Genomic DNA, 24375 nt, shown 5'->3' on the forward strand with positions numbered 1-24375 from the left:
ACTAAAGTATTAATAACAGATAAGGTATTTAGGACATAATTCCATTATAACAGAATTTTTTCAGAGACAAAACGACAATCAAAAGAACTACTTATCTTGAGAAGTGGACACCAACAAATAGGGCAGAAGAGATATTTGGGACCAAGGGACTTTTTACTACAAGTTAGTAACTATTTATATGTGATATTTTCTATATCCTAAGTTCTGAACTTACACAGGCTGAATTCAATCTTGGGGGTACCCCCTCCCCCCAAAGCCTTTTTTGTGCCTAGGTCCCCATAGATAGGAGTAAAAGGGTTCTCAATTCTTGTATGAATCTAAAACATAAGAAAACAATATCAATGTTAGGAAGGGCAACAATTGTTAGGGAGCATGGAATTGTGGAAAGAAGACCTGGCCTGGGAATCAGGAGCCCTGGATTCCAATATGGGCCCTGACGCTAACCACAGGTGTAATTTTGGCGAAAGTGAAACTTTCTCTCTAGGCCTTGACTTTATCACTTGTGCAATAAGACCCCTCCTCTTATAGGTAAAAGAAGTGAGACTTGGAGAAATTACATTCAAGGTCCAGATTCTGTGATTCTTCACATCAGTCATAGGCTGGCAAGAAAGTCCATCTTCCATCTTTTTATTTTTCAACTGGTACATACAAAGACACTGATTGCAATTCACCTGATTGCCTTTACCTCTGTGCTATTACTGTATTGAGCGTGCCATCAGCAGTCGAGCAGGACCAAACAAACTTACATTCAGACTTCAAAGCAAGTGCAGTGTTCCCAGTGGCGTCTGTGTGTTTACAGTTGGTTGGGTGATGTCCTCCAGCTTCCCTGTCCAAGTCATAAGGAGCTCTGCAAATGGCGCCAGTAGCTGCCTGTGCCTGTGTACAGCACACATGGACTGATCCCCATTGTATAATGTTCTACATTTTCTTGTTATTTACCTAATCTTGATGGATTATACACGGCCATTTCTTCCTTCAGCCAATGAGAAGAAATAATTTATTATACATATACTACCTGAAAAATGGGAGGGGGACAAAAGTTGGGGAGGAAAAGGGGTGTGTGTGTATGTGTGTGTGTGTGTGTGTGTGTGTGTGTGAATAACTTTAGAATGTCAAGAGAGTCCATGCAACAACATGAACTGAGTCCTGGTTTCAGCCTTTCTTGTATAAGGGAATTCCGGGGTCAAGTCAGGGAGATGATACCATGCTGAATTGGCTGCCAGGTATGAGTAGGTCTGACATCCTGCATCTTTCCTCTTATAATCTAGGCATTAATAATGAGTCTACTTTTTTCTCCTCTTGCATTTTAATCTATAGATTCACTTCTTCCTCCACTTGCTTCTCATGGGGAGGAGAAAGCTAGCAAGATGATGCCAAAACCAAACACTACTCTCATAGATGTTTGTACAAAACAGAAAACTACATATAATACCTATGTCTGAAATCTCTCTTCTGCAACAACCTGCTAGAGGGTGGGTCTGCCTCAAGTCCCTGCCCACTCCAACCCAGCCTCGGTTGAACCATTGAAATTATTTTCCTAGAATACAGATCCAACTATACTTTCCCTTCCACTCAATAAACCCCAATCGCTATCACTTCCAAAACTAAAATGTTCTTTTTGGCATTCAAAACTTCAAAATCCAGCCCCCCTCCTACCTCTCCAGTCTTATTACACCTTAATCCCCAACCCTTACTTTTCAATCCAGGGAATGATTCAATCTGGCCTCCTGGTTGTTCCATTAACAAGATAGTCCATCTCCTGGCTCCAGGCACTTTCCTCTCTGTCTGTCCCCCATATCAGGAACATTCTTTTTTCTTAACCCTGACTACTGACCTCCTTAGCTTTTTTTCAGTTCCAACTAAAATCCCAACTTCAACAACTTCTATTTGTTAATTAATTGCTATTTATCCTGTATAAAACTTACTTTATATATATAGATACACACACACACATATACACACATTTATTTGCACAGTCTCTCCCCCACTATCTTGTAAGCCCCTTGAAGATAGGAACTATCTTTTTGTATCCCAGAAGGCACTTGGTACATTTTTACTGATTGATCTTCATTTTTGAATATACTCTCATAACCACTTTCCCTATACAGTGAGCCATCTTACAACAAAGAATTTGTTAAAAAAGGAAAAAAGTAGTTTGGCAATCGTAACCAACACATCAACAGTCTGACAGTATATGTAATATTCTTAGTCCCTTACCTCTGCAATAAGGGAAGGCGGTGCATTTTACCATCTCTTGTCCAGAGCCAAGACTTCTTAGGCACTATAATTATAGAGATCACTTTCTTTTTCTCTTTATTCTTTCCATTTATATTGTTGTCACCATATGTATTGTTTTCCTGATTCTGTTGACTTCACTCTGAATCAACATCCAATTCATAAAAGTCTACATATTTATTGTTTCTTGTGGCAGAGTAATAGTACATTATCTTCATGTACCATGATATGTTCAGTCATTCTCTTAGTAATGAGCATCTATTCTGTTTCCATTTCTTTGCTACCACAAAAAGAGGGAGTATATGCAGTATGCATATTTGTAGGTATATATGAATGTAAATACAAATTGGCCTGGCTCCCAGGTTCTTGTTTCATCCCTCAGAGCTTACAGCACTGTCTTATTTCTATCTTGGTTCATGAACAGCTAATTGGGTCACACAATAGTTGAGTCTTTTAGTATGCTCTGGTGCTACGATAGCAGTGCTCTCCTGGGGCTGGGGAACTTCTTTTGGACATGGCATCATGATTAATCTAAGCAGTCTGTCTGCAAGTGCAGTGAGCAAAAAAATCTAAGAAATGGAAATGGACAGCAGAAATACCAGCACAAAGAAAGTAGAATAGTGGGAAAGGAAAGCAGAAACAAGAGTCATAGGAGAAAAAGTTCCAGCTGGTCTTGTATGTAGAGGATACAGTATCACCAAGAATGGCTTCAGAAACCATTGGATTTCATGTTCCAGGGCAGCTATTTCTGATCCAGGATTAGGATCCTATGGGATCCTAAAATACTAATCTCTGTGAGGAAGAAATTACAAATAAGAATGTTCACCTAAGAGTTTTTAAGATGAAGTTTAATCCAAACATTAAGTGAGAGCTATTTTTTAAAGGGAAATACAAAACAAGTCAAAGTGTGTAATTATTATCACTGAACTGACTCAAAAAAGTCCAGAAGCTCAACTGAAAAGCTTTGAATGACTGGTTCTCTCCTCTCTCTCAGGCCTGTTTGTGACTCAGTTACTATTTCAGAATGCTGTATTGTGTCCCTCTCCCAAACACAATGTCCCTACCCTGAGAAAGCTAGAGCATTTCTGCAAACAATGACCATTTAGGTGGAAGGTGAGTCAAGGGAAGCAGCAACATGGATGGACTCCTCAGACTCTGATTTAGTTCCTCTATATCAGCTACAGAAAATGTAGCTACAAGTCAAGGCACCACGTCCATCTCCCTCAGGAGCAGAGCAGTTGCTTGGACCTCTGTCAAAGGGAGCAATGTGCTTAGCTCTCATAATAAATGGGAAGATCCCAATAGGAAGACAAAATTCCAGAACTGAGTGGGCACTCTTCCCAGATCAGCTACACTGGTAGCTTTTTAACATTTTGGTCTAATAGAATCCCACAAAGTAAGAGAAAATTACAGAGATAACTTGGTCAATGTCAAGTCTCCTCTTACTTCTGCCCCTATTAGGCTCAACCAGCACTTTGCTTTTCTTGAAAAATCTTCCCCCTCCCATTCATCCTCCCTCCTCCCCCAACAAAAAAAAGAAGGGGAAAAAAAAACAAACCTAATGCATTGTTGGTGGAGTTGTGAACTGATCCAATCAGTCTGGAAAGCAATTTGGAACTATACCCAAAGAGCTACAAAATTGCATAGACTTTGATCTAGCAGTGTCTTTACTGGGTCTGTATCCCATTAGAAAATGAATGGATGCTCATCAATTGGGAAATGGCTAAATAAGTTATGATCTATGAAAGTAATGGAATAGTTTTATTCTAAAGAAAAATGGTGAAGTGGCAGATTTTAAAAAGGCCTGGAAAGAGTTATATAAACTGATGCTGAGTGAAGCAAGCAGAACCAGCAAAACATTGTACCCAGCAATACCTGGATTATGTGATGATCAGCTATGATAGATGTCATTCTTTTCAGTGATTCAATGATCCAAGGCAATCCCAAATAAACTTTGGATGGAAAATGCCATCTGCACCCAGACAGAGAACTATGGATACTGAATGTAGATCAACTCATACTATTTTTACTTTTTTTTCTTGTTTTTTTTCCTTTTGTTGTGATTTTTTCCTCTCACAACTGCTATAGAAATATGTAGAAAATGAAAATACATGTGTAATCTAAATAAATACAAATTTTAAAAAAATTTTAAAGCTTCCCAAGTTATTTATATCTACTATGGTCAAATGTAGTATGGCAGCAAAAGAAACCAGATGCCCCCTCAAGAGATGTTGTAAGAAGAAATCTGCCAGCTTATAGATAACATGATTACCACATGAGGCAAGAGGCTGGACTTTAGGCCCTTTCTAATGCTAATATGAGAAGTATGACAAATCATACTTCTATATACTGGGATGACTACATTATAAGAAGACTGTGTAGGGAAGAACCACTAGAACATTCTTTTCAGAGATCTTAAGAAATCACTGAAACAGTCTTTTTCCCCTGAAAAGAAGAGGACAACTGAGACTGAGATTGGATTTATGGCCTCCGATCTAAATCTCAGATCATGTTTTGGGTTAAAGGAGGAGGATGTTCTTGTTCTTAAAAGGAGCATTTAAAAGGAGCCACACAATCTAGCAAGGTGGGAGAACAAAAGCCATAAACAGCTGCTTTGGTCTAACCAATCAATTGATGTTCATAAAGAGCTGACACAAAGTTATCTGAAATCTTAGGCTACAACTTGGTAGAAATAAACACCAATTAATATTAGCTTTTTATTTTCAAAATACATGCAAAGATAGTTTTCAGCATTCACCCTTTGCAAGACCTTATGTTCCAAAATTTTCTCCCTCCCTCAACAGCAAGTAATCCAATATAGGTTAAACATGTGCAGTTCTTCTATACATATTTCCACAATATCATGGTGCACAAGAAAAATCAGATTGAAAAGGGAAAAAAAATGAGAAAGAAAAAACAAGTAAGCAAGCAAGCAAAAAGCAATAACCACAAAGGTGAAAATTCTATGTTGTGATCCACACAGTTCCCACAGTCCTCTTTCTCTGGGTGTAGATAGCTCTCTTCATCACAAAACCAATAAAACTGTCCTCAATTATCTCATTGTTGGAAAGAATTATGTCCATCAGATTTAATCACCATATAATCTATTTGTTGTTGTGTACAATAATCTCCTGGCTTTGCTCACTTCACTTAGCATAAGTCTCTCCAGGCCTCTCTAAAATCATTCTTCTGGTCATTTCTTACAGAACAATAATATTCCATAACATTCATATACCACAATTTATTCAGTCATTCTCCAACTGATGGCATCCCACTCAGTTTCCAGCCACTACAAAAAGGGCTGCCACAAACATTTTTGCACATATGGGTCCCTTTCCTGTGATGACTGCGTTAGCATCCTGGATACCTTAGAATCAGCTGGAGTCGGGATAAGCAAAAGTCCTTGGTCTTTATTCTTGGTCTTTAGTGGTAGAAGTGAAGGGAATGCACCTCATCTCTTCGTCTCCCTCCCAGAAGTGACTCTGGCTAGTCTTACTCCATCCTCTAGTTCCTCCCACAATTCTCTGTCTATACCAAATGATTGGGCCAGCATAAGATAGTGGGAAGGGCCATTTTCCAAGCCCATTCCCATAGAGTATTGTCCAATCGGCAATCAGCTCTTAAGTGCTTAGTTGACTGACCTCAGTGCATTAACTCAAGAGTTTCAGCCCTTTACACTTTCCCTCCTTTAAAATCTCTCTGGGATACAGTAGACACACTGCCATATCACAGTTTGATAGCCCTTTGGGCATAGTTCTAAAGTGCTCTCCAGAATGGTTGGATAGTTCATAATTCCACCAACAATATATTAGTGTCCCAGTTTTCCCACCCCTCCAATATTTATCATTATCTTTTCCTGTCATTTAGCCAATCTGAAAGTAGTGAAGTGGTACTTCAGAGTTGTCTTAATTTGCATTTTTCTAATCAATAATGATTAAGAACATTTTTATAAGAGTAGAAATGGTTTTAACTTATTCATCTGAAAATTGTCTTTTCAAAATGAACAACAATTTAAGAATGCTGGGTACCCCTCAGGCAAAGGTCAAAATTGGAAAAGATTTAAATATCTAACTTGGTAAGTAACTTCTTATTTCAGGCCAGGACATTCCTACTCTTCTGCCTCACTAGCTAACCATGGAAATTTCACACATTAAAAAGAGTAGTAGCCCCTATCTTTCAGCACCAAAGTCCTTTCTGCAACTTTGGCAGTCTCACTCTTTGGACTGCCAACTGATGAAGAAGGAAATTATCTTCTAGCAGCACAACCAGGTGAAAGCTCTTGAGAATAGCAACAGGGCTTGGTACTTGGGCTCTTGTCTTGCTAACGATGGGCCCTGACTTGATCTTGGTGCTAGAAAGGTCTGGGTAGATCATTTCCAGACCCCTCATTTTGCACAGGAGGAAATGGTACCCAGAGTGGAATAGTAACTAGACTAAGATCATAGTAAAATCAGGTCTAGGATCTCCTGAGTCATAATCCAAAGTTTCTTCCACTGGGCTGTAATGATGGCTTCACTACTCCCTGGCCTATCTTCAGCTCAGCTTGTCCATCTCAAAACTGCCAGTGACTAGGATATAATGCTGGAACATGCTGTTCTGTACATTCAGCTGCCCACACTGGGGTTGTGACAGGCCTGGGAATTCCTGGTGGCATTCAAGCACAGCTGGTATGAAGATACAGGAAGTGCTAGAACAGGTTTGGTACAGAGCATTTTTTCACACACTTCTGAAACAATGTAAAAAGAGCAGTTTCTAGCTTCTTAACCCCACCTCCCAAAACATGCTGTTCCCTCAATTTGATTAGTGACTCCTGATAGGTGCACCATGTCAGGTTTTGGATAACATGTGAAGTGTCACTCTGCTTCAAAGAAAGGAAATAGAAGCAATATTTAAAACAAAACAAAATATATTGTCCATGGTTCCAAGATTAGAGAAATTTATTATTCTGATTCTAAGTATTCTGAAATGAATCACAATGGGAACAAGTGGCAACGACCTCCTCTCCAAGCTGACCTTTAAATTGCTAGGAGATTCATGGAATACTCACCACAAGGAACATGTGTTCCATTTAATGAGCCCAGGGCTTCACACCAGATGTCTCCAAGTAGTCTGTCTTTGGGACAGTGGAGAGCATGATCTTTTGGGGGTCTCTCCATTTACTCCTAGCTTTCAACAAACAAATATTTCAGCAAGATTCCTATCTTCCATAAAGGTGAAAATCCTTTAAAATATTTAATTATAATTTAATAATAAGGAAAGGGGAAGTTGAAGAAGGCAAAAAAGAGTTCAGACTCATCTCCTTTTTTAACACTAGGAACATTTTAAATTCCAAAACAATACATCAATTTACTTATTCTTAATTCTAGTTATCCTTCACCAATACAATGATTCATTGTTTTTATTAATCGGAGAAAGAAATGCTTAAAGGGAAAAAAAGAAGTAAAAACAAAAACAAATATTTCAATTTCTGCACCACAAACACTGTCACTTCACTGATGCTTAAAGATGTGGACAACAAAACATCTACATCTCAGTCTCTTGAGGAGGTCTCTGGTATGCCTTGAGTAGTCATACAGACAACATCCACACCAACACATACTGCAATGTTGGCCCCAGAAGCCTCCCCTGTTTGCTTCTAAAGTCTCTGCCTATGCTGAAGTGAGGTCAGTGTGTGGGGATGTTCTAGAATGAACCAAAGAAGTTAAACTCTTCGGGATATTTCCTGTGTCAGTGTGCCTCTGCAAGTGCTTTCATTCAGCAAATCCTTGAGCAGCCATGAGGCACACACAGCATCCTTTGCACAGCAGACAAATGGCACATGGTCCTTTGTGGCCCAGTGCTTACAAAAGAGTTGAAGAATCACAAGTATGTGACCAAAGAGTGAATGAGTGTTTGGAGAGAAGAACTCTACAAATACAAAGGAAGGAGACAGAGAGGTCACTGGGGGATGAAGTAGCCAAGGAAAGCTTCTAAGAGAACATGGATCTTGAGCTCATTCTTACCATTTGAATAAAATATAGATAGAAATTACGTTAATAGTTCTGTGTTATTACCAGACTTATTGTGGTGAATATTAATTCCCCAGTACATTAAAGACATATTTTTTCACCTTCTGTGATTTTTTTTTTGTTGGCCCTTTCTACTTCTCCAGGTTTCTATCTATTCTTCCTAAGTTCTTCACAAATGTATACATAAATAAGCCAGTGAAGTGAATAAGTTAGTTTAGTTATCAGACTGACTTGTCTTGCACAACGTATATATTAAATATGGTCATAGTTACCTAAAACAACAACAAAAACAACCATAACTAACATGGCTTAGAGTTTGCAAAACATTTGATGCTTTCCAATGATTTCCATTTCTACAAATCACTGGTAACCACCATTGTGGCCACATGTCTATCATAAATAACAGATAGGAAGGAGGTTCAGATCTAAACAGGGATAAAGCCATAATTGGAATATGAAAAGTCCCTGACTCCAGATTCTTGCTGTGCTAGAATGAATAAGTTGCCTAGTTGATCAGGCCATTCACTATCCCACTCTAATCCATTCTATAGCCTTTGCCCTGCAACTGAATCGCTCACAGGTACAATTTGCCACCACTATCTCAGAATGACCAGCACGATGTCCAAACATAAACTGAGTCAGCAAGAGACTTAGAATAGACCTTGATTTGGTGAATCAGCAACAAGTACATCAGTGATATAGGATAAACCCTAGTTATAAGAAAAAATTCTAGAATTAGCTCAGAATGGCATAATACTCTGCTTCCTTATCAACAGACTGTTCCTGAGTGGCAGTGCTAGTGGCCAATGAAGCAAAGTCTGTCTTTAACAGTGGCATTCAAGAAGATGGAATTTTCACCTAAAATCTAAAAGGTGATTTAAAGAGTGAGGCTATTATCAGAGTGGATACCTAACCCTAAAAAATCCTATTTCAATTTGGCTTGTGTGAAAAGTCAAGAGTATCTTCTCTGATCCCAAATGGTCACTACCTCCAACCAAAGAGACAACATCACAGAATATTTGCAAGGAACTTTCACTAAACCCATATTACTCAAATATGACTCTAAGAATCAGGCAATCAAAAAAGAAATAAAAAAGATGCTGCTTACCCTCTCCACATGTCCCTCCTTGTGTTTCAGTTTATACACTTTCAACTTTGGCAGGAAAGTCTCAGTATAGTTCCTATCTTCCAGGCCTTGAAGCATCATCCCATGGAAAGCCAGTCGGCAAGTGTTGGCATGTATGTCAGTATCGAGTTTGGAGCCAATCACAAGGCACAATTTTGGGCAGGTAACAGGCTTCTCGAATTCTAGGAGAGCCCACTGTTGCTTTGGCCACTTCTCTACAGGTTGGTCACTCTTCTTGTCCTCCTCTGCAGGGGGAGAATCCTTGGACAAATATTGCTCTTGATAGAGATATTCCTTTTCAAAGTCAAAGGTCTCCTCCAGGGGCTCACAATCAAACTGATCAGGAGCCGGGCTGAAAAACATCACCCTTCCCATCACTGTCTCATGACCAACAGTTATATGAAACTTTGCCTTTGTCTGAAGAGCACCTCGAAAGTAAGGAATCTTCTTAACAGAAACAATTGCAGCATGGATGGTATGGAGAGAATCTGGTGTGCACACTAGCCCCCGTTCTAGCAACTTGGGGTCAAACTGGGTCACACAGATGCCCAATCTGTCTCCTTGCATGGCAGAGGTGACTGGAGTGTGAAACATTTGCATGGACTTCACTTTCTTCACTACCTGATTGTAAGAGAAGCAAGGGAAAAAAAAAATGAATGAATTAAGTAAATCAAAACCAGCTCCAAACTGCTAAGATTTCTTTTGCAGAGTCTCTATCTTCCCTTCTTTCCCTCACATTTCATTAGATTTTGAGCTCCCTGAGGTCAGGGAAGTTCTTCTTTAGCCTCTTTTTTGAATTCCCTGTATTGCCTGATACCTTGATACCTACTAGAGGCTTAATGTTTACTAAAACCATTAGCATGTTCCATGTAAATTTAAAAAAAAAACAAAAACAAAAACCTATATCTTGCAGTCATGGGGAAAATAGAAACATAAAACCCCAATGTTTCAGTGGCTGTGGCCACATTTTTATTTCACATCATACACAGCACAGTAACAGTGCCACAGGGCAGGGGAAAGTTAGAGGGGCCTTTGGATTTCATATTTTCTAATTTTCTTATTCTAGAAAGGAGACTAGAACAGTGGGCCCTGAAGTGACCTGCCCAAAGTGACATGGCTAGAAAGTAGGAGGTCAGATCTAGATACTAGGTCTTATGCTCCCAGCATTTTTTCCTACCATTCTACAATTCATTCCAAGGTAATAACAAATATTCTCTTATAAACTTCTCTACATTACACACAAAAACTCCACTCTCACCACATTTGTCTGGGAAGGTAATAGCTTTTCAAATAATCAGATCTCACATATCCCACTAAAACTTGAGGAAATGTGAGAATATACAACATAACGGGTCTGTTATTTTCTTGGTCTAATCTCTTTAAGGAAGAAGGGTTCTGGTGTGTTTGTGTTTGTTGTTTGTTTAACAATGAGGGTTTTTCAACAGTGGAACAGGATGCTTCCTGAGGTAACTCAAATAGGGGTCTGGCATTGCTGTAGATGAGATTCCAGAGAGGGAAAAGTTTAAACCACTAAGGTGCCTTCCTTCTCAAATATGTGATTCAACTGAATGAACATATGGTGAATGCCTATTATGCACAGAGCACAGTGTAGACACCAAAAAAAATTCAAAAACATGGCCTTAGATTCCAAGAGCCTGAGCCACTGGGGAAAGAGAAAGGCAGAATGTCTGAAGAGCTGGACAAGAGGTGTCCACTATCGTAGAGCCTCAGAGGTAGCCGATCCAAGCTCTTCTGGGGAGACCGGCATAGTCATTTCACAAAGTAGCATGTGAATGTTGTGCCCCATTATGGCCAAAGGTACACGAAGATGGCTTTTAGGCTACAGCCAACATTCCCAAGGACATGGCTCTCCTAACCCTTACAAAGATGCAAAATCCTAGAAGCTCTCTGGCCAGAGCTGGGGAGAAAGGAGTTGGGGGTCTAGATGCAGCCAAGAAGGCTGGCAGAATAGGTGGATAACTCTTTCCTAATTAGCAAGCACCTAATAAACACAAATTTATGAGGACTTCTGTATCAGGGAGATCTTTATTTCAGAATCAAAACTGACTGACTGGGATACTATTACTATTATAACAAAAATACATGAAGAATTAAAAGAAAGATGGTAAGACTTGTATGATGTGATATGAAGTGAACAAAATAGAACTAAAAGAACAAATATACAATTAATAAAATTATGTTAATGATGACATCTCTAAAAGGTAATAAAGATTGGGTTAAAACATTGATATTAAATTATAATCATATCATAAATTATACCCTCATTCTTTATTTTAAAAATCTGTTAATCAACAAGCATTTAATTAAGTAATTATTATGTGCCAGACATGATGCTACATTCTGGAAACACCTATATAAAAGGAAATACTTTATAAGTCTGGAAAATTTAATTACATTTTACAAATGGAAAATTATTAAAGCATAAGATCATATATCCTATTATTTGAGATTATTTTTTATATTTCTATAAATATTAAATACATATATTATATTTATATATATTGCGAGGGATTCAATTGGGAATATACTGGGAGCTCAGATGATAAGCTAAAACAAATTTTATCAAATAATTTTTAAAAAAATCTTCCTGTGTTAAGTTCCATAGAGAAGTATCAAGAAGCTATGTTTAGGGTAACAGCATCATAGATTTAGAGTAGAAAGAGATTCAGAGGCCAATGAGACCAAATCCCTCATTTTACAGATCAAGAAACTGAGACTAAAAGAGGTCATGTGATATTCCCAAGATCACACAGCGAGTAACTAAGGCCACATTTGAACTCAGGCTTTCCTGTCTCTAAGCCCCTTGTTCATTTTACAATGCAGATAGAGTACACATATTCATTTATATATATATATATGTATGTATGTATATATATATGTATGTATGGATATATAATATAGCAACTGCATCTATTGAAAGCACAGTTTCAGAAGGGAGGTAAAAGGGTTTCTGAATAGCCAAAAGAGAGGGCCCAGAGTTCACACACCTTGGCCTTCCTGCAGGACCTGCTAATTCTTTTTTCTTTAGCTATTGTCAAGTTTGCCATCAAACCCATCATTTTGAAATAGGTTAATTTGAAATTCTAAAATTTGGGGACAGTTAAGAAAAACAGCAAAGGCACTGAGAAAAGCAAGAAATGCTAATTGCCAGTGAGGAAAGATAAGAAAAAATAGACAAAGGAGGCAGAAGAATCCAAAGGGCATTTGTAACATGAAGCCATTTGCCATAGAAGGCCAAACTCCTCCATATCTTCATAGCCCCCGTGATCATGACTATCCCATATTATGGTCCATAACCAAGACATCAAAATGACCCTCAGCCACCAAGACAAAATTTAATTCTGTTTCTATTTGATATCCCACATTTAAGAAGGCAGACTGGCATGTAATATATTTGAGAAAGACTTCTATTAAAAATGCTTAAAATCAAAAGAATTTTGATGCTTTAAGGGTAAATGTATGTTATCAGAAAAAGTGACTGATGGCTATGGGATCAGAGGTCCTACCTTGAAGACCCAGCTCTGTCCCTAGACCTGAAGCATCTAGATATTTTTAAAGATTTATGCTCTGGGGAAACATCTCCCTCTCGATTGTGGGCCAAATAGAACATGCTTCTTATAGAAGCTGACACTCTTTCTGAAACTCTTCAGTATTTAAGTGTTTGTTTACAGATCATTAACTTCCAGACAAGAGCCTGAAGGGCAGGGAAACTGATAACTAAATACTAGACCAGCTACAATCAATCAGATAAGATGAAGCACCTTTAAAAGGGTAATGGAAGTCAATGGGAAATAAGATTTCATTTATATGCAACTTTTCAATGTATCTCAGAGTAGATATAGTACAGTATCCTGCAGGAGTTTTGTTTTGTTTTGTTTTGTTTTTTCTTTTCCAATAAAGTGGAAACTAAACCACAACTCTACCCATGCTTAGATTGATAAATGATCCAGCTAAATTCCAAACCTCTACAGAAATCTGAATGCCAACAGGTTCCTCTCCATAAGATGATACTTAGTAAACTGCTGTGCCATGACTCTTAAAGTGAAATTTCAGGTTTATGAACCCTCCAGAGAAGTCACTGAGGACATTTACTTGAGTTACAATTCCTAGCTGGGGAAACTGCCTTTACTAAAATAACTACTGACTTCCTAGACAACACCCAATTAATTCCTCCTTTCTGATCTCTACGTATCCTAGATTATCTGTATGTAGGTAGGTAAATGCTTACATAAAATTTACATACATACAAAAATTTTAATTTTCAATGTGGATGATACTCTTCAGACTAAAATAATAATAAAAAAAACCTCCTGATGAAGATAATATGAAAAGAAAAGCAACAAAATAACTGTGCAAAACAAGATTTTAAGGACCTGAAAAGGAAACTAAAAAAAGCGAAAGATACTTTCAGAATGACTTAAGAGTTTTCACAGGGCTAGGGGGGGAAGTGGGGGTTTAAATACAAAATAACATTACTTTTCATTATGCAGATACAGGTTTCCTACATTTAAAATAACTTCTACAGAATTTCATATTCAAAGAATTGATGAATGTAGTACTCTTGAAACTCTGGCTACCACTTAGGTTCAATGGGAGGTGTCTGGCAATGATGACAATTAGGGAATTAAGGTGAGCCCCCATTCCTGTGTCTTTTCTGTAACAAAGTAGAAAGCAATTGTACAATAGCAAAACATTTAATGAAGATGACTTAAGCTCTGAAGGGAGCTAGGAATTCTAAGAAAGTGATAGGAGGTTCTCTGAGACTTATTTCTTCATTTGTAAAATGTATCAATTATTTCACAGGTTCTTATGAAGAAATCACTTTGTAAAACCACATTGGACTTCTTCAATCATCATCATCATTATTTTTATCACTATCATATTATTAGCACATAATGAGCAAATAATCACTAACAGAACTATTCTTAACACTCCTTCCCCTCCTCTCCAAACAGAAGTGGGAGCAATTCCTTATAAAATCAGGAGGGATTTCAATCTAATCCCACTTTAATCCCCACTAATCCACCAGTGTATCTGGAGAAGGACATAGTTGATTCTGAATTTACATGCCCAGTGGTAAAAGGTTTAGGTTTCAGGGTTATCAGTCTCCTGGAGATCTGTGGAAGTCTTTCCATGAAAGAGGTTAGAGATCTGCCGGTCTCTTGCCTTGATTCCTGGAAATAATGATTCTCCTAGGATGCCTAGGTTCAAGGACAGCATGGTAATGTATTGTCCTATATTCTTTCATCTCTGTTCCAGCTGTAGCCCCTGACTTGAGTCTCTGCAAGTTAAGTACACCCATCTGCTGCTTTTTAAACTTTTTGCCTCCCATAACACAGACCAATAATCAGGGTCCTCACCTTATGATAAAAACACCCTGAATTCAGACTTAATAGCTTTTTTGGGAAATGGAATCTTGGGAATTTTTATCAAGGAATAATGTTCCCTGAATTTAGGCATCTTAGGATACAGTAGCTAGACAGGAAATTCATTCCAACATAGACATCCCAATCACATTCAAATGAGAAACCAGGAATAGGATTCATTTTGGATGGTGTAGTGGAAAAAGTTCTGATCTCAGGGGTCAAAAGCTCGGCATTAAGCACCAACTGCAAAGCTTTCTCCCTGCTTAACCCTGAGCCTATTATGTAAGCTCTTTAAGTCTCAGTTTCCTCATAAATAATATGGGATGATAAAAAATATTTGTACTATCCATATTTTACAGGGTTGTTAAGGAAAAGGCATTTTGTAAACCTTAACAATTTAGACTCGCAGTGGTCCTCAAACTTTTTAAATAGGGGGCCAGTTCATTGTCCTTCAGACTTTTGGAGGGCCGGACTATAGTAAAGACAAAAACTCACACTCTGTCTCCGCCCCTCAGTCCATTTGCCATAACTTGGCAGGCCGCATAAACATCCTCAGCGAGCTGCATCTAGCCTGTGGGCCATAATTTGAGAACCCCTGAATTTTAGAGAAATATGGGCTTCTGTTGCTACTACTAGTCCTAAGATAGCAGCTCTCCCTTGTATCCAATTTTCCTGGAATGCATCTATTGAAACGATGGAGAAGCACTTTGACCAAAATCTTGCCAATAATCAAAGTAAAATCAAAAGAGAGGAATTCCGAAGAAGAGGGCTCTCCCTCTTGGAGCCACTTTCAGCATAACAGAGTAGCAAAAATAGCCAAATACTGGCTCTAAATGGTATCTGGGTAAACTGTGATGGTGCATTAGTGTAAACCAAGATACTTCTAGGAAAGTTTTCAGAAACAAAAGTACAGGTAAACAAGAAAATAAAAAAAGACAAGACCATTTGGAAACAAAAAGAGGAGTTATAATTGACAAACACTATTTGGGAGGAAAGACTAGTCTTGTTCTGGTGACAATGATTACATTATACTCAAACTGGTAAAATACTTCATGCTGGTTTTTTGGACTCAATTCCCAAATACCAAATGGTAGCTGAACATCCCTTTTCTTGTGATAGGTTTAATTTTTGTTTTTAAAATAAATCAAAGGATTTGAACAAGCACAGTTCTTAAGGAAAGAAATTTAAACTAACTATTCATAATAAACGAATGTTTCAAATAAGTTTAATACAGGAAATATAAATTAAAACATGCCTAAAGTTCTATCTCACCCATCAGACTGGTGAAGTTTGACTGAAAAGAGAGATGACAGGTATTGGAGGGACTGTAAGAAAAGGAGCATACTGATGTGAATTGGTCTATCCATTCTGCAAAGAAATTTGGAACTCTATCTCAAAAGTTATTAAACTCTGCAAACTCTTTCATTCAGCTAGATCATTCCAAGGCCTATCCCCTAAAATAGATTAAAGAAGGAGAAAAAGTATTCTGTGCAAAAATATTTCTAGCAGGTCAGTGCCAAAGAATGAGAAACCAAGGCAGTATCCCTTAGCTGGGGAATAGTTGAATAAATGATGGTATAGGAATGGAATAAAATGTGCTATAAAAAGGTTGAAAGAAGTGGTTTTGGAGAAACCTGGGAAAGTTTGTATGAACTGATGTAGAATAAGAATAGCAGGGAATCAAGAGAACAGTTTATAATTTAATAGCAGGACTGTCAAAATTAATAACTTGGAAACTCTTAAATACTCTGCTCAATGTAATGATAAATGAAGATTCCTTAGGACCAATGGTAAAGAACACTTTCCACCTCCCAACAGAGATGTGATGGACTGTGAGGGTAAGGCCGATAGGGGGGTTTGTGTAACTATTGTTGCAAAGGTTTTGTTTTTCTCTCCTCTCCTCCTTGTGGATGTATTAGCAAGGAGAAATAAATCTGAATAATTGAGAATTTTAAAAAATCAAACTATAAAATGAAATTAAATGAGTCATGTTCCAAACTGGATAAAGGCTATATATCTTATGGTCAGTGCCACTTACAAAGCTGAGACCTGAGGATATTTTCAAGAAGGAATGATTTTCTTTCTATGTTACCTTCATTAAGCTGGCAGTTCCCTTTCAAACCAAGGATCAAAAATCTTAACCATGCATCTCTTAGACTCCTGTTAACCACTACTCTGGTGAATCAGAGGTATGCCCACAATCACAGAGAATATCAGGATTGTCACAATTCATTACACAGCTAAATACATTCTTGTTTCTCCAACTCTAAAATTTAGTATGCATAATCATGTACTTTTAGAATCTTCTATTAGAATGGCAGAAATTAGGCATGGACCCACATTTAACACCACATACTAAGATTAGATCAAAATGGGTCCAAGATTTAGGCATAAAGAACGAAATCATAAATAAATTAGAGGAACATAGGATAGTTTACCTCTCAGACTTGTGGAGGAGGAAGGAATTTGTGTCCAAAGGAGAACTAGAGACCATTATTGATCACAAAATAGAAAATTTTGATTACACCAAATTAAAAAGTTTCTGCACAAACAAAACTAATGCAAACAAGATTAGAAGGGAAGTAACAAATTGGGAAAACATTTTTACACTTAAAGGTTCTGATAAAGGCCTCATCTCCAAAATATACAGAGAATTTACTTTAATTTATAAGAAATCAAGCCATTCTCCAATTGATAAATGGTCAAAGGATATGAACAGACAATTTTCAGATGATGAAATTGAAACTATTTCCACTCATATGAAAGAGTGATCCAAATCACTATTAATCAGAGAAATGAAAATTAAGACAATTCTGAGATATCATTACACACCTGTCAGATTGGCTAAGATGACAGGAACAAATAACGATGAATGTTGGAGGGGCTGTGGGAAAACTGGGACCCTGATGCATTGTTGGTGGAGTTGTGAAAGAATCCAACCTTCTGGAGAGCAATCTGGAACTATGCCCCAAAAGTTATCAAACTGTGCATACTCTTTGATCCAGCAGTGCTACTACTGGGCTTATATCCCAAGGAAATACTAAAGAAGGGAAAGGGACCCGTATGTGCCAAAATGTTTGTGGCAGCCCTTTTTGTAGTGGCTAGAAACTGGAAAATGAATGGATGTCCATCAATTGGAGAATGGTTGGGTAAATTATGGTATATGAATCTTATGGAATATTATTGTTCTGTAAGAAATGACCAACAGAGAGTCTTGGAGAGACTTACATCAACTGATGCTGAGTGAAACGAGTAGAACTAGGGAATCATTATACACTTCAACAATGATACTATATGAGGATGTATTCTGATGGAAGTGGATATCTTCAACATAGAGAAGAGCTAATCCAATTCCAATTGATCAATGATGGACAGAATCAGCTACACCCAGAGAAGGAACACTGGGAAATTGTAAGGATGCAGTTCCCGCAAAACAAGAGAAGGGAATTGTAAGGGCCCTTTAAATGGGCAGCGCCACAGTGCAATGGGAGATTGAGTGCCCCAGGAAGTATTCTCTGTGGATATTAGGACTGCATAGTGGGTGGAATCTTGTCCACATTGAGATAGCTTCATAATGGGTGATTCTCTCGCGAATTGGCTGTGTGTGTGACCTCACAGGCCCTATATAAGCCCACCGTAGACAACAGTCGCTCTCTTTAACCTGGCGCTCTTTAACCTGGCTCCCTAACCTGGGGTAGCCAAGCCAAGTGGATGGATAGCCCAGAGAGGTAAGGAGTTTGGTAGTGAACACGTGTGTCTTCTGACCAGGTGTTCACTAGGGAACCAACAAGTCAGGGTATCAAGTCAGGGCATTATGTGAATAGGTATAATAAAGGTTTTTAAGATTACACGTGGCTGTCCTTGAGCAAGCTACTGGTTATTAAACTATAGATTCAAGAAATCATGGCCAGAGACCTTTGAAGGCCTCAAAGGAGGCAAGCTGGGTAGAGTTGACACTGCAAAGGTCAGTGGTCAAAGGTACTCTGTTGGGCCTAGGACGGACTAGTAATTGTAACTGCCAGGAGGGCATGTTACAGGAAATGAGTGTAAACTGTGAGCTTTTTTTTTTTTTCTTCCCAGATTATTTTTACCTTCCGAATACAATTCTTCCTTTGCAACAACAACAACAAAATTCGGTTCTGCACATATATATTGTACCTAGGATATACTATGAGATATTTAATATGTATGGGAATGCCTGCCATCTAGGGGAGGGGGTGGAGGGAAGGAGGGGAAAAACTCGGAACAGAAGGGAGTACAAGGGATAATGTTGTAAAGAAAAATACCTATGCATATGTACTGTCAAAAAAATGTTATAATTATAAAAAGTAATAATAAAAAAATCTATTAGAAAATTGCTTTGGAATGATTTCATTCAGTTATTATAAATAATACTGCACAACAGTATTTTAAAACCCACTTTCTTAGATGAACTAAGAGATACAAAATGTTGTAATTCTTCCAAAATCAAAGCACAAATGAGGCAGAGATTAAATTATTATAATTCAGTTCTTACATTACCTAATCCTACTGAGTCAAATTTTTATATATAAAAATATCCTGTATATATAGAGAGAATTGATCATTAAAAATATAAAATAATGTGAATATTAATAATAACAAAATTTGCAAAGTAAAATATGTGAGAACTATAGTTAGTAAACATTCCTTGGATTTTCCTTTCCCATTAGTAGGGACAGATTTATTCTGAGGTATGTGTATATTCTTGCTGGACTCTCCTTGTGACCAGTAGTAATTATATACACAATGGCTGGTAAAAATTGGAGAAGACAGTAATTCTAACAGGACTACATGAAGGTCAAATCCATGATTCTGTTCTCAGCTGTGTAGACTGATCTGAAGAAAGAGATAATATATTTTAGGGACTGAAAAATGTAAGCACAAAGGAAAAATTGCAGATGAGCCAACATGTTAAACCTAATAGTGGATAGAAGCACATGCTTCTCTCTGATTAGTGCTTGAAACATGAATATGTAATGCAACAAAGTCTATAAACTGAACATCAGTACAAGAGAAATATCTACTAGTTGAACTTTCAGGGAAGGATTTATTATGTCTTCACAGAAACACAAATATCTACACTGTTTCTCATTAAAAGGCAACTCAAGATTAGGAACTTAGAGAAATCAATTTTGAAATGAAACAAATCAAATACAATATTAAATATTTACTGTGTATAATTTCCTATGCTTGGCAATTGGCAATAAAAAGACAAGTAAAAAGATGCCTGCTTTCACGGAGCTTATATTCTACAGTATTCAATATATGTCACATTTAAATTTGCTTTAATAGAATTCCTTCTTCATCAGTTTCCTATATTTAGCCAGAGAAAAAAGTAGTTCAATGGAGGGCGGTCTTTACAGAGCTCTAAAACTAATTTTCTAATTCAATATTTATTATATTTATATTCTAAATTTTCTCTCCGCTCTTTTTATAAGAAACAATTAGCAGGATGATTTCAGAAAGGCCTGTAGAGATTTATATGAACTGATGTGAAGAGACTTAAATGAACTGATGCTAAGTGAAGTGAAATGAGGATGTCTATTTTGGTGTTCAAATGAGAGTTTTTACTTTATTGGTTTTCTACTTTGTTTTGTTTGTTTTGTTTTGTTTGTTTTAGTTGTATTTCCAATTCATTGACCTATTATTTCTCTTTTATTGTGATGAAAAAGTTAAAGTTAGGAATTTCTCCTCAGTATTGCTTTGGTTTCTTCTTCAAATTTTTGGTGCACTATTATGTTTTTGTCATTATCTTTAATGAAACTGATGATCGTTTTTATGATTTGTCTTTTGATCCATTCATTTTTAAAGCTCATTAGTTCAAATTAATTTCCAAACCAAGAGATCATTATACACAAAAATAAGAAGATTATGTGATGATCAACTCTGATGGAAGTGGCTCTTTTCAACACTGAGGTAATTCAAGGCAATTCCAATAGACTTGTGATGTAGAGAGCCATCTATATTCAGAAAGAGAACCATGGGAACTGAATGTGAATCACAACATAGTTATTTTCACTTTTGTTGTTGTTTCTGTTTGATTGCTTGTTTGTTTCCTTTCTCATTCCCTTCCTCCCTCCCCCCCTCTGCCTTTTTTTGATCTATTGTGGAAGTATAATTAGAAGAATTGAAATGTTTAACCTATATTGGATTATGTGCTGTTTAGGGGAAAAGGGTAAGAGGAAGGGAAGAAGAAAAATTTAAGCTTTTGCAAGGGTGAATGCTGAAAACTATCTTTGCATGTATTTTGAAAAACAAAAAAGTTATTAAAAAAAAAAAAGAAAATTCCAAATTGCTTGGAGAATGGTCAAACTAGATAACAGTTCCACCAACAGTATCTAAATACATTTCCTGAAAGTCCCTTTCAGCATTTGTCATCTTTGTCATTTTTTTTTTCTGTAATCTTAACTGATGAATGTGGGATGGTACCTTACAGTTACTTTAATTTTCTCTAGTTAATGATTTAGAGCATTTTTTATATGGCAATTAGTAATTTGGCAGTTAGTAAGTTTTGAGATCTAGTATTGTTGTGCCCACTTCCTTCACATTTTTTTCCTTGATCTTATTGATATTGTTTAACCTTTTGTTCCTCAAAATGAATTTTGTAATGATTTTTCTAGCTCTATGAAGTAATTCTTGGGTAGTTTAATTAAGATGGTGCTGAATAAGTCAATTAATTTAGATAGTACTGTCATTCTTATTATACTGGTTCAGTGTACTCATGAGCAGTTAATATTTCTCCAGTTATATAGATTTATTTATTTTTGTGAAGTCTTTTGTAATTGTGTTCATATAGTGCCTGTAGGTGTCTTGGCAAGTAGATTCACAAGTATTATATGCCAATTTGTAGTCATTTTAACTGAAATTTATCTTTCTAGCTCTTCCTGGTGGATTTTATTGGTAATATTCAGAAACATAGGTGATTTGTGTTTGTTTTTCCTGAATCTGACTTTTATTGGCTTTGTTAATAATAGGATTAATTAAGCTTGTAGTTTTCCTAATACTATCCTAAAATTCCTACATAGTTAAAATAAGTCTAGACTGGTCATAGTGTAAGGCCTTTGTACAGAAATATCTTTGCTAATATTTTAGTAATATTTACCAATATTTATTAGGAATATTGATATGCTCTATAATTTTTTTCTTTCTGGTTTAGATAGTAAGATCATATTTGTGTCATAAAAGGAATTTGGTAGGTTCTCTCCTTTATCTATTTTTTCAAATAGTTTACTTATTACTGGAATTAATTGTTCTTAAAATGCTTGGTAGAAGTATACTGGAAATTCTTCTGGTCCTGAGATGTTTTTCCTTGGGAACACATTCATGGTTTGTTTAATTTTCTTTTCCAAAATGATAGGGTTATTTAAGTATCTAGAAAATTTGTATTTCTATAAATATTCATCCATTTGATTTGGACTGTCAATTTTATCAACATATGGTTGAGCAAAATATTTCTAAATAATTGCTTTTATTTTTTTCATTGCCTGTGTATTCACCTTTTTTAGTTTTTATAATGGTAATATGGTTTTCATCTTTCTTTTTATTTTGTGAGGCAGACAGAGTTGAGTGATTTGCCCAGGGTCGCATAGCTAGTAAGTTTCAAATGTCTGAGGGCAGATTTGAATGCAGGCACTCCTGACTCCAGGGCTGCTGCTCTATATATACTGTATCACATAACTGTACCCCTTCCCCATTTCTTTTTCTCAATCCTATTTTATTATTTGTCTTCCCTTTTCTCCTCTCATATCTTAAGCTCCTAATTTTATTTATTAATACAATGGAGTTTTTTTTTACTTTTAAATTTGGTTGATTTTTGAGGATGTCTATTTTGGTGTTCAAATGAGAGTTTTTACTTTATTGGTTTTCTACTTTGTTTTGTTTGTTTTAGTTGTATTTCCAATTCATTGACCTATTCTTTCTCTTTTATTGTGATGAAAAAGTTAAAGATAGGAATTTCTCCTCAGTATTGCTTTGGTTTCTTCTTCAAATTTTTGGTGCACTATTGTGTTTTTGTCATTATCTTTAATGAAACTGATGATCGTTTTTATGATTTGTCTTTTGATCCATTCATTTTTAAAGCTCATTAGTTCAAATTAATTTCCAATTAATCTTAATTAATGCTTCTAAGAAATTTTATTGTAAGGACCATGTGTAGGTGAAGGGCAGGTCAATTCTTCAAGAGCCTGTACAATTGTGAATCATAACACTTGAAGGAGTTTTGTAAAGCAGCCTTTACTACTCCAGATGTTCCTTGTGGATTGGGAATAAAATAATTTGGAGGCAAGAGGGAAGAGGAGAGAGGTCAGAGAAAGCAACTGTTGCCTCTCATCTCCTTGTATCAGTATCATCCTCTTACACAAAGAGATCCATTCTACAGGTCTGAGTTAGATTTCCAGCAGCCACTAGTAAGTGGCTCCCATATCACAACAGTTTTATTGAATATAGTCTTTATTATGTTATGATCAACATTTCTATTTTATTGTATTGTGAGATTTTTATGCCCTAATCCATGGTCAATTTTCGAGAATGTACTGTACATCAGAAAAAATAGATATACTCCTTCCTATTTCAATATTTTATATATTTGTACACATACACTGTATATATATATATAATATTTCTATTTCAATATTCTCTAGAAGTCTATCATATTTGTTTCCTAAAATTGTATTCATTTCTTTAACTTCATTCTTATTTATTATTGAGTTTTTCTACTAGATTTATGAACCAATGTATGGATGTGGTTGAATAGGAAAGAAAAAAAATTAAATACTGTCATCTTGGGTATTAGTAAACTTAAATGGATAGGAATGAGTGAATTTAATTTGGATGATCACTACATATATTACTGTGGGCAAGAATTTCTTAGAAGAAATGAAGTAACACTTATAGTTAATAAGAGGGCAAGAAAAGCAATACTGAAAGGGCAATGCCAAAGAATTATCAAATTATTGCATAATTGTACACATTTCACACACCAGTAAAATTATATTTAAGATTCTGCAAACTAGGCTTCAATAATACGGGAATCAAGAATTACTGGAAGAGCAAGCTGGTTTTCAAAGAGGCAAAGGAACTAGAGACCAAATTGCCAACATTCATTGGCTTATGGAGAAAGTAAAGAAAGCATCTACTTCTATTTCACTGTGAAGCCCTTGACTGTGTGGATCACACAAAATGTGACAAGTCCTCAGAGTTGAAAAATACCAGATCATCTTACTAGTCTCCTTAGGAATCTGTATGCAGGTCAAGATACAACAGTTAGAACTGAACATGGAAGAACCAATTGTTTTAAAATGGGAAAAGGAATAAAAGCTGTATATTGTCACTGTATTTAACTAACTTATATGCAGAATACCTCATGCAAAATGTCAGGCTGGACAAAAGAAACACTGGAATAAAAGTTGTCAGGAGGAATATTAACAATTTCAGATATGCAGAGAAAGTGTAGAGGAACGGAGAAGCTTCTTGATAAAGTAAAAGAAGAGAATGAAAAAGCTGGCTTGAAGTATAACATTAAAAACAACAACAACAACAACCCAATAACAATGAACAAACCTAAGATCTTGGCAACTGGTCCTCTCACATCCTAGCAAAT

At 36.5% G+C, this 24375-nt stretch overlaps 1 protein-coding gene across 4 annotated transcripts in view; it reads right to left on the reverse strand.

The window, feature by feature from the left end:
* The window catches only part of EEFSEC (eukaryotic elongation factor, selenocysteine-tRNA specific), a 318322-nt gene that overhangs the window by 88996 nt on the left and 204951 nt on the right, over positions 1–24375 (reverse strand). For all 4 annotated transcript variants that reach the window (XM_074283754.1, XM_074283757.1, XM_074283756.1 and 1 more), the window contains one exon: positions 9352–9990. In XM_074283754.1, the coding sequence (XP_074139855.1) occupies positions 9352–9990 (639 nt within the window). The remainder of the gene's footprint in view (positions 1–9351; positions 9991–24375) is intronic.

This window comes from Sminthopsis crassicaudata, chromosome 1, assembly GCF_048593235.1.
Source record: "Sminthopsis crassicaudata isolate SCR6 chromosome 1, ASM4859323v1, whole genome shotgun sequence".
NCBI lineage: Eukaryota > Metazoa > Chordata > Mammalia > Dasyuromorphia > Dasyuridae > Sminthopsis > Sminthopsis crassicaudata.